We start from the raw sequence: 11,619 nt of genomic DNA, 5'->3' as shown, positions 1-11,619 counted from the left end.
CCCCCCACTTTAATAAAAGTGTGCACAAGGACAGCTTTTGATGAAGAGACTGACCAAATGGTGCAGAAAATATGATGTAAGAAGACTCGGCATCTACAGCCGCGATTGCGGTTCTGTGAGGCTGTACTTAGACACAGTGTAATGCTAATGTCGGCATAACTCTAAAAAGAAACCAGGCTACACTAGCCATACTGATTTTATGGTATTTCATTTTTTACGCTTGTTGGCAATATGCAGTAATAATGCCGCTTTATATTATTATAACAAGAACAGTCTTTAAACAAAATGCTAGTTTCTGCAAGTGGCTAAAGTGTTATTACCTTGAAGCAACAAGGGTTGACTGATAAACCAATGACAATTTGTACTGTCTTGTCATTTAAATGAAGTTTGACTCATGGAAAATACACTTATTTGCTTTCTTGTCGAGAGTTAGATAAGAAGATTGACGGCAGTCTCATGTCTGTACGCTAAATCCGGAACTGGAGCCAGTAGGCGGTTAGCTTAGCTTAGCATAAAGACTGACAACAGGGGGGAAACAGCTAGCCTGGCATTATCCAGTGGCCTGCCAGCTCATCATCTAACTCCTTTGTTTAATCCACACAAAAACCAAAGTGTAAAACAACAAGTTATAGGCTATGTGTAGCTGTTACTGCTACGTGGCAGGGAACAGTGACTTTGTGCAGTTTACAGTTTGTTATTTTTCAGACATGAGAGTCATATCGATTTTCTCTGAGCAAATAAGAGTATTTCCTGAAATTATACCTTTAAGTGATAAGTTGAGCAAATGGACTGTCTGATAAATAAACTAAATCATTCTTAACACTCCACCGAGCAGCCAAAAACCTAAATGGGAAATCGTTAAAGGTTAGGACTTTGCTTAAATCTGTTTGCATTATTGTAATTAAGTGGAACAATACCTTTCACTGGTTCTCGGCTTCCTCCCGCCTGGAGCCGAGAGTTTGTCAGCAAGGCAACAATCAGTCTGTCTGTCTGTCTGTCCTTTATTCCATCAACACTGTGTGTGTCTTCTTTTTGTGTTGGTGTGTTTTACAGTGCTCTTCCTCTGTATAAGTCCACAGTAGCCCCAGGTAAGTCTCTGGGCGTCGGTAAGAGGGAAGGGTTTCATGGTGTTTAAGGGTGCGTCACAAACCCACTGTAGTCCAGGATGGTCGGCATTCAGAGGACTGTGAGTGTGTGTGTGTGTGTGTGTGTGTGTGGGAGGAGTACTTTCCTTCTTGGCAGTGCAAGTTACCACCCTCACCAAACACAAGATATAAAGCACTTATTGAGACATCCACAGCGGTCGCAACAGTGAGGGTTCAACTACATTCTCCATGCCTAATGTCTTCACGTCAGCTTCAATTTGGAATTAAGTGTGCAGTTATTGTTACGCTGCTGCTAAGAGCTGAATGCAAATAGCCTTCTCTTTCTGAAGAGATGAACAAACGTCCAAAAGGGCTCAAAGAAAACACGCGTCTGTAACACACTGTGACTCGAATAAATGTCGTTTGGAGTGTATATCGGACTTGAAGGTGCGTTTGAGGGTCACCGTGCAGGGTTAAGCGAGGAACGTAAGCGCTTGCCCTCGCATTGTCATTCACAGAGTGGAGCCATTAGTCACTTGATAAGTGTTTGAACACTGCTGTAGTCCGTAAGACATAGAAAAACAACAACAGAAATGTCTTAATTCAAACCAACCATCACAACAAATTAAAGTGGAAGGGAATCGAGGACTTTCTCTGGGGGTAAATACAACATGGGGGGGGGGGGATACAAATTGAGCAGAGAAAGTCTTGAGAGATTGTCCTTCATTCAAAAAACCCCTTGCGTCTTTCACTCCAATTCACTTCATTTTCCATTTAATTTCCTCTCTCTTTGTCTCTCGCTCTCTCTCCTCTCCTCTCGGTCCCACACAGAGCTCCTGCTACGGGGACATGATTGTCGTCTTGCTTCGAGATTAATTAGTCTTTTTATACCGCTCTCACACTCTTGGCTCACAAATACAAAAAGGGAAGACGTGCTTCCAGTTTTTAAGTGCAGTAAGCTGAAAAAGTCTCAAAGGAACAGGACAGAAGATTCAGTTCATACTTCCAGTCGGTTGCATCTGCCGTTCGTCAACTGGCTAAAAGCCTCACTTGGTCCACTCAACATAAAAGAAATGTGCCCTTCAGAAACGCCATTTGTTTAATTTCCATGCTTGAGGTGTTCTCCCTTTGCGTTCAGCCTTTTTTAAATACACAATTTACACAAGTGGCGATTGCACAGTGGAAGAAGAAAAAGCCACAATCATGACTGTTTGTTGCCCAGAACACAATAATAATAGGATAGGAGTGCATGTTGGCGAACACGGTGTATGAGTGTGTATATTTAACATGCTGTGTGCTATAAATGTCTACAGTGAGCCAAACAGGCATTGGCAGAGCGAGAGAGAGAGAGAGAGAGCATGGGGAATTGACAGCGTGTCACTGAAAGAGAGAGCAGGCATCCTCAGAAGGATGGAGGTAGGTTGGTTGTTTTGTTTTTCCAACTCAGAGAATGGAGACAGGAGGAGGACAGGCCTAGACGGACGACTCCTCGGGGTTGGCGTCGGGCAGCACACTTCTCTGCTGCAGAGTGCGTCTCAGCTCTTCCTTGAAGGGGCTGGAGTAGTCGTTCCCGCCCATGCCCAGGCCCCCCAACCCGCCGCCCCCAGCGCCAGCCCCGCTAGCCCTCTCCTCCCCTGCTGTGCTCAGGTTGAGGCGGATGTAGCCGTTGCTACCGGAGCCTCGGATGTTGGTGAGGCTGAGACGGCTGGGGGAGTGAATGGGCTGGCCGGGAATGGCGCTGGGTGACGCCGTGCTGCTGACGCTGCTTGGCCCGAGGGCGTGACCGGGAACGATCTTCAGCGAGCCGTCTGAGTAGTAGTAGTTGGCGCCCGTCTCCCAGAAACGGTCTTCATCGCTGGGCATCTTGCTGGGCACAAAGGTGGGTGGCTCCTTGGGCAAGGTGATGGGGTAGACCAGGGTGCTCTCAAGAGGCTTCATGTCGGCTCCCTTGCCCAGTGCCAGTTTTAGCCTCCTGCGAAGGTAAAGAGCTGCTACAAGGAGAAGCAGGCACGCCGCTCCGAGGGTGATGACCAGCACCCAGAAGAGCCCCATGCTGCTGTCTGGAGCCCGGGCCTCCATGAAGACCGGAGCGCTGGCTACTACGGCCACCTGATAGCGCTCTGTCTGAAACTTGACCCCCTGCTCTTCAGAGTAGCAGATATAGCGGCCCGCTTGCATCTGGCCCGCTTCTGGGACGACGAGGGCCTTGAGGGTCCGGTCGAAGCGTGGTCCTCCTGCCTCAGGGTCACCCAGCTGGAGCTCACGGTCGTTGAGAACCCAGAAGGGTTGAGCCAGGTTGGAGACCAGCTGGCAGGGCAGCACCATGTCAGATCCCACCACCACTGTTATGTTCCTCAGACGAGAGTGCTCTGCAGAGGAACAGGAGACGAGCAGGAAGAGGAGGCGGGGGGAAGAGCAGAAAGGAGATGGGGTTAGAATCATCCATAATAATTCCTATTTATATTTCACAGCAGCCAGCTCTCTTCTACTTAATTCAATTTATTCAGCTGAATCCAAATGTATTCACTCAGTCCAGCTAAAGTCCATTGTCTTTCCTTAATGCACTGACTCCTGCACTGACAATCAATTCCCACAAGGGGGCCACTACTGAGGTGTGGCCCCATACTCACCAGGGCTGGGAATGGAGACGGGCTTATCAAACTTGGCTTTCCCCCGGCTGAACCTTTCCAGCATGAGGTCCTGTGACAGGGAGGAGGTGGACCTGGAGGGGAAAGAGCAGAAAGCAGAGTGGAAGATTAATAATGGTCTCTCACTAGAGCTGAGGGACAAATACACACACAAGAGTACCACAGACAACAATGGATCCAATGTGTATGTGCAAACATGTCAAAACATTTTTAACATTTTAGCTACAAATTAAGATAGACAATACTGTATATCAGCCCGTTATTATAACATATCGTAGATATGGTAAATGTTATTCAGTTCTGATATGCAGGAGGCCCACTCTGGCCTGTTTTAAAAATAATATTTTATGGTTATGGAAATCGCAGCATGTAAAGCAGAGGATTTTACTCAACAGCTTTGGGGTGAACGTCTGTAACACTTCCAAAGAAGCGCACTTGACGCTTCTGTAAGGCGCTGCTATATCCAGCCAAGAGACTTTCATTTTAAGGTTTAAGGGGCACATACTATCTAAATACAGTTTACTGAGGATTTTCCAATATTTGCAATCAGCAGCTTCTATTAAAATGGCAAAAGCAAGCCCTTAAAATGTCAATATTAGTCTATTGTATATCCAGAATATGGTGTGAATGCATGGGTGCACATAGGTTCTCATCTCACCCGCGGTGGAGGTCGATACGGACACAGGCCCGACCCTCACTATCCCAAGCGCAGTAGGGATCCCGAGCGAGCAGACAGTCTGGCTGAGACTGATAGCGGCTGCAGTTGGCCAAGGGCAGCTGGAGAACTTCCGAACGAGAGCCGATGTACACGTACTTCTTCAGAGAAACAGAAAGAGAGGAAGAAGAAGAGAGGAGAGAGGAAGACAAAGAGCAGATCCAGCCATCACCCAGAGACAGAAGCCAGAGAGAGATGAAAAGCAAGACGGAAGATAAACAGAGAGAGAGGGAGAGAGTGACTCAGTTAGGGGTTAGAGGAGATAATGGGATAATCACTCTCAATTACAATAACATTCACCCCCCCGACCCTCGTCCAATCCAATCTGGGTTGCGCTCTTTTCGCAAAAGCTGTTATAAAATGTCTGGTCGCGGCTAAGCCAGCATTAATGAGATAAGCAGTGGGCTTTAGTGCTGGGAACGCCCCGTCAAAACTGCATCGATTGGCGGACCTGCCACTGTAGAGCCACAAGGACCCGGCCGGCATCAACACACAGGCTCAGCTGACAGGGCAGGGAGATTGAGAAAACAACAGGGGCAGAGGTTCAATTCCCTGCCGCGGTAAAGGATTGTAATTACTGTTATTGTGAAGAGGGGCTTGGAGTCATGAGGCGACTCTTGATCTGAAAAAGGGCCATGTTGATAAAAACATCTGCTGAGTGGCATCGGGCCAATGGCACCGTGCTGACTGCCTGTCTGTTGTCAATGGATCTATGATTGGAAGTGTCTGGCAACACAAATCAACACAAGACTAAGTCCTGCTGTTATCACTGAATACCAATGAGCAAGTGATGCAACAGCAAAGCAAGCTAATGGAACCAAAACTATACTTTCGAGGGACATGATCAGATGACGTACAGAAACTTTGAACAACCATTAAGGTTCCTCAACTCAAAGACAAACAAAAACATCTAAGAGTCCATGCTGACAATATGCACATGGCTGTGCTTTACTATATTGAGTGGGAGCAGCTGGAAGCTCAAACTCAAATGATCCCAATAAAAAAGCTGCTTTCTTCTTATTAAAATCCCTTCAGCCTCAATTTGTCGTATTGAATCTGTTAAGAAAAATGTCTCAACAAAAATGTATCCAGACAGAGACAAACACTTATTCCATTTAGAGATATTCCTTTTTATTGTGCAAATATTAGACTCTATTTAGACCTAAATGGAAGTGATCTCTTATCTTGAACAGGCACAGCGCAGACTTAAACACTGCTGCATCAGACAGTCACGCCCACTACACGCTGTGATTGGCCAGTTGTGCAGAGGCGAGAAAGAAGGGTGAGATGGTCAAAATTGATGAAACAGATGCTAACATCCTGACATTTTATTTCGAGTTGGTGTCTAGCTCTAAAAGTGCTGGATGCATCTTTTCATCAGACCCTCCCTGCGTGGTTAACACACTCCATGCCTCGAGCTTGTAATGCAGCCTTTCCATTAAAAATCTGTAGCCTCCAAGCCCATGAAGATATTATGGTTAGTCCCTATGGTTAGCGTAAAAAAATTAGTGCATGTGTAAAAACGCCTGCAGTTCCCCTGGAAAAACAAATTGCAAAACATAACCGAGAGACATCCTAATCTCTTTTCCTTACCTTGGAGTGAGAGATGGTCAGGCTGTCCACGGGCTGGGCATTCTCGAACAGCTGGATCTCCTCTATCACATGGGCCTCGGAGCCCAGGATCACCACCCTTTGCAGCCATCCCTCTGCTGCAGTGCAAAGGAGAGGAAGAGGAAGATGGAAGAGGGTTCAGCTCACTTCACTTCAGTTCGATCAAACTTTTAATTCAAGTTCGTTTCAGTGCAATAGATTTTCTATATCCCCTCAGAGCATATGCATAAAAACATATAATTCAGGGTCAGAGTCCTGATACAAAATACCCAATAAACACACACCTTTGACAGTGGAGCAGCTCATTTAAATATCATATGATATTAAAAATATTTACACCTACACCTGTGACTGCACACCAGTTCATTTGAATATCAAGGACGTGATATCATAAATTTACCCATACACCTGTGACTGCACATCAGTCAATTTAAATATTAATGATCTGTAAACACAACGCCTGTGACTGCGCAGCATTTTACTTAAATATTAATGGCATAATACCACATTCACAGACACACACCTGTGACTGCATAGAGGCTCATTTACATATTAATGGTGAGATATTATGATATACAAACACACTCCTTTGATGCCAAAACAATTTATTTAAATATTAAAAGCCAAGCTGATAATCATCACGTATGCAAGCAGCAAACTATACTGAGTGTGTTTCTCAGTTGCTATCAGTTAATGTTGTGCCTTGCAATGCCTTGCTGCTACCCAGACAAAATTGAACCTAAGGCAAAGGCTCTTTTAATTCTTAATTTTGACTTATCACAGTAGGAAAAGCAAAGGTTAAACTAATAGCATTAATGATATTTAGGCTGCTCCAGTGTCAGAGTCGTTCCTGCAAATAGCAAGACCTGTCATGATGTTAAACTGTGCTGTAAAAAAAGGTCAAGAAGGAAGGACTTTCCACAGAAAAGGTAAACTTGAGGTCACATGCATGGTAACGACACATGCCCACGGTGTCATCACACTGTCTACCACTTTCATCAACTTCAATTTGTGAAACTTTTAACGCCAGCTGCACTAAAATTTCATGCTGCTCTGTGACCGAGAAAGACAGAAAATGAAAAAGAAAACAACTTCTCCTGCCAGACCTTACAGCTGCATTACCGGGCCGAGTCCAACACAGCAAGAAACTGTCTAAAGGTGAATTTAAAAGAGTCGAGATGCTGTTCCTGGCCTTTTAAGACCTTGGGTAGATGTAATATTATCAGAGACGTTTGAAGAAGTTTTCAGGCGACGTGTGGGGAGCTGATGCTGGAGGAGGAGGAAGACGAGATCCTGTGCTCCTTTCATGTAGGGCATTGTGAACAAGTTTAGATCGCCTGTGATGAAAGGCGTTTCAGGCACAGCTGGTGGGGTGACCTTGATGTGTGTGTGTGTGTGTGTGTGTGTATCTATGGATGGAATAGTGCTATGTGCTGACAGGTGCTTTCTTGTGTGGTCCTCTTGATTAAGAGACTGTCACGGATAATATGAAAAGCTTACCCGGTAGCCAACGGGAAGCTTGAGAGAAGGAAATACATGTACACACACACACACACACACACGGGCATAGTAAGCAGCAGGCATATCATCACACTCGCCTCTTGCGGCGTCAGGGACCAGTGTCGGCTAATCCCTCAATCCTGTAGCCTGCTTTTTCAGAAAAACTGTCTCGACAAGCGCTCCCTCTCTCTCTTTTCACATCAGCTGTCGCTATGCTGCAGCTAATAGCTAATCAAGCCCACAGCCCAATTGGCACTATGAGCACACGTCTGCCAAGGGCCCTGTTGAGTTTGTGCTGTGAAGCACGGCAAGCGGGGATGACTGCACTTGGCTCAGGGAGTGTGAGCGTGTGTATCTGTGTGTGTATATCAATTTGTGAGTGTGAGTCATGTGTGTGACCGTGTGTGTGTTGGTGTGTCCATGTGTGTGTCCGGGTTGGCCTCCCTGCTTGCCAGCAGAGAAGCCCTGAGTCCGCTGTTGTCACACTGTCAGTTGCCACAGTCACTCTGCCGCTGCAGTGATCTGAATGGTAAGCAGTTGAGTCTCTCTCCATTCATGAGATGGGGTGCATTCAAATTCACATTCCCTGGAATCCGCTGTCAGATCTGTGTTATTCAAGATTAAGGCTCTGGGAGGGTCGGCTGACTTCAGATCTGTGCCAAAACAGGACGCCCGCATATGGGCCCGATGGCTACTGACTGGAGATATTAATTAAGTTGCGCATACCTAGACGTTTCCTTTGATGCATGAAGATGGATCTCAGCATGCAAATCAAGCCCCTAATTGAAACCCAGCTGAAGTCTGGCCAGATGGCATGTTGTTTTGTGCAACCATAATGCCTAATGCCAGTACCTGTCCCTGTCTGCTGCCACGGCCTGTAAGCTCACAACTCTTCAACAAATACTGTGTTCAGTTCACCTCAACACACAGACACACACACATGCACTCACCCACAGTGCGGGAATAGGGGAATATGGCTGCGTACCTAGGATGTATTTTCATTGCCACATTGAGAACACCATACAAAAGAGGGTGTGCAAAATAACAAGAACACACCATATACTGGATATTAAAACTGGATGTGAAAAATACTAGCTTAATTTAATGTAGTTTCAATGTACACAGTGTGATTTTCTGCCACTAGGGGTCTCTTATATCAAAACAACAAGAAAAAACTAGTTTGCTGACATTGTGAACTAGAGTGGGCTCATGGGAGTCCTCGTTGTTAAACAACCACAGCTGCTGATGAAAATCTATCTGATGTGACTCAGGCCGAAACTGTTCACGGACGAGGTAATGTATTAAAGTTTTATTTACTTTATGTTTAGTCATGTAATTTGAATAAAATTATGTTTCTCTGTGGGTGTGAGCGCTGTTGTAAACGTTTGGGAAAATGTAAGTACACAACTCAAAAAAATATATCACATAGATGACTATTCATTTAGAGACAATTTAAAAAAGTTGAAGCATCAGTTGGAAGCGGTGACAGCAGCAGCTGGTTGAAGTAATGGAGCTGTCAGTTGAACCGTAAAAATCTGTTGAAATGTGGTGGTTGGTTTAAAGGTTGAATTAAGTTTCCACCTTAAAGAATTTTGAATTATTACTATTTGGATATTTTTCGTAATTCTAAAAATAAAGCTACCAATGGCATGTCATTTGTACCTGTGCCGATGAAGAGCATGTTGTACGCTCGCTGGTCCAGCGCGCTAACCCGATCCACCGCCAGCCTCGTGAAGTTGACGCCCTTGGTGAGCAGCAGGGGGCGTGCCAGAGCTTTGTCCTCCATCAGTGGGTGCTTCTTGGCAAAGTTGAGTGTGGCGTCAGGCAGCTGCAGGGAACTGTTGTAGCCATTCTCCCTGTCTGAGTTAGTTATACACTGCAGCACAGACAGAGGACGGAGACACGGGGGAGGGAAATTGAGGACGGAAAGGAATGGAGGAAAGGATGAGGGGAAGAGTGAGAGCGAAGAGAGAGGAAGAGGAGGAAACTTTTTAGTTGCAGCTGGCACAGGTTGGCATGGCTAGTTGGCTTTGAGATGGCTGCCCTCTCTCCCTCCCCTCTCTCCCTCCCCTTCCCCTCTCCATCTTCTCCATCTTTCTTTCACTCTCACTCTCACCTCCGCCTGCCATCACACCCCTTCCTCTGCTCCCTTTCCTTTCGTCCTGGATCATTACGTTCTTAGCTTTTCGTGTCGTGCCAGCTTTTGCTCTTTTCCACTTCCCTCGCTACAGTACCCCACGCCACCCATTTCCCTTACTCCCTCTTTCATTATCCCTCCTCTGCCCACTCATCTCTCCTTTTGTGATGCAGTGGTTGACAAAAAAACAGGTGCACAGAACCCCTACATTTCGGAATAATAATAACCTTTTCTTGCTTCCTGAAGTTGCTTTGAAATATTTTCATTTACCAAACATCATATATCCTGTGTGCCAGTACAGGGCTCCCAGTTTCTTACCGATCCAGGCCGTGGGACAGGGACAGCACCGGTGTAGCGTCCCCACCTTTGGGATGCCTCCCTGTACTCTTTGTAGGATCCTTCAAACACCTTCTTCACATCACCGATCTGGTACTGGCACACCGCCGACACGTCAACGTCGCCCCTGAAACATGGCGGCAATTAGTGATGTGTGGCAGTAAAAACTGAGAGATGGATTGCCTGTCATCCACTGGTGGAAAGTGCGACTTTTCGGCAGCAAGCAGCTTCCGAATGCAGCACACGTAAAGTCAGACTAATGTGCAAGAATGTGAGATATACTAAACAGAATGGAATATGGGAGAATATAGCAAAATAAACATATCTATTGAATGTTAAAAGCATGGAATATGAATAAAGATGTTTACAATAAGCTGTCAAGGTGAGCAGAACAATATATTTAGTAAATATTTATCGTAAACATTAACCCTACAGACGAAACTGTTCGGAGTTGAGGAATAAGCTGTAATGATTAAATGTGTTGACACATCTCCACTCTTTCCGTGGTGAGGCAAATAGATGTGCATGTAATACACTTTTTTGATAGGCCACTGAAATCAATCAAGTTGGTGCTGTGACTCAGGAAATGCATTTCATTTAACGGTAAGGTCGGGGGCGTGCAATCTTAATTTTTTTTCCCCAGCCCAATTTTAGACCCCAAGTGGGACTGAAATTGGGTATTGACGCATGACCCAGACACATTAAATCATACTTGTACTCCTCATCACACAAATATATTTGATTTCCATGCTCATCCGCTACAATAGAAACATCTTTTTTCTTTAGCTCCTAAGCTCAAGATTCACCGACGTATTAATACAAAGACATCAAGTTATAAATAAGCCAAACTTTTTATAGTCAAACATGACAAATAAATTCTGGGTTGGTTCTTTAGCAGGATGATGACTTTATCAGAAGTCCGAAATGTTATTGCAGGTACACCGCTCCAAATGTAGCTTTTAACTGAGTGTGCACTGTCGCTGTAAAATCTCTTTCGAAGCTGTAAACAGTAAAGGAAGAGGTTGTGTCCGTTAATTGAGAGATTCTTACAGTCTGGAACAGTACTGTTAATGTGTAGCAGGGCCACAGGTTTTAAAAGGTTAATGTCAAAACCAAAGGACACCAGTGATGTCTTAGCAAGTTAAAAAGCTAGCCTGTTCAGTGAGATTGTGGCTTGAACTCCAAGTCATCATTTACATAATGTCCAATTATCTTAATGTTATCTCTATCAAAGCCAGGGGGCTTTAAGGAATCCCCGGCGAGTCACACAGAGAAAAAGGATTAGTTTTTTTTTTTTTTTCAGCAGCGGTAGGAACTCTGAATGAAGAAACATAGCTTGAAGTTCAAAGCTGGTTCACTTTGCGATATGATATCTTATTGAAGAACACAAAAGACTTACATCAAAGGGTATTACCCTGAGACGGTGAAAGTCTTCAACTTTCCTCCCAAAGAAAACCTCTTGCCCTCGCCCCTATTTCTTTGTTGATAAGTGACTTATTAACACATTACAGCAAAGTATAGGGGTCCAACATATGCCAATCTTCATGCACTCCACAAGTAACACCCCAATCACTTATCAAAACTAAG

General features: G+C 45.1%; 1 protein-coding gene across 3 annotated transcripts in view; it reads right to left on the bottom strand.

The window, feature by feature from the left end:
* The window catches only part of sema4c (sema domain, immunoglobulin domain (Ig), transmembrane domain (TM) and short cytoplasmic domain, (semaphorin) 4C), a 91,333-nt gene that overhangs the window by 1,793 nt on the left and 77,921 nt on the right, over positions 1 to 11,619 (bottom strand). For 2 of the 3 annotated variants that reach the window (XM_051421383.1, XM_051421382.1), the window contains 6 exons: positions 10,015 to 10,159; positions 9,222 to 9,435; positions 6,042 to 6,157; positions 4,392 to 4,549; positions 3,716 to 3,807; positions 918 to 3,454 (listed from right to left, as the gene is read on the bottom strand). In XM_051421383.1, coding sequence (XP_051277343.1) covers positions 2,559 to 3,454; positions 3,716 to 3,807; positions 4,392 to 4,549; positions 6,042 to 6,157; positions 9,222 to 9,435; positions 10,015 to 10,159 — 1,621 coding nt within the window. In that variant the 3' untranslated portion in view covers positions 918 to 2,558. The remainder of the gene's footprint in view (positions 1 to 917; positions 3,455 to 3,715; positions 3,808 to 4,391; positions 4,550 to 6,041; positions 6,158 to 9,221; positions 9,436 to 10,014; positions 10,160 to 11,619) is intronic. The other variant, XM_051421384.1, reaches the window with a different exon arrangement.

The sequence above is a fragment of the Dicentrarchus labrax genome, unplaced genomic scaffold (genome assembly GCF_905237075.1).
Source record: "Dicentrarchus labrax unplaced genomic scaffold, dlabrax2021, whole genome shotgun sequence".
Classification (NCBI taxonomy): domain Eukaryota; kingdom Metazoa; phylum Chordata; class Actinopteri; family Moronidae; genus Dicentrarchus; species Dicentrarchus labrax.
Note: the sequence above shows the minus strand (reverse complement) of the source record. Positions and strands in the feature narration are given on the sequence as shown.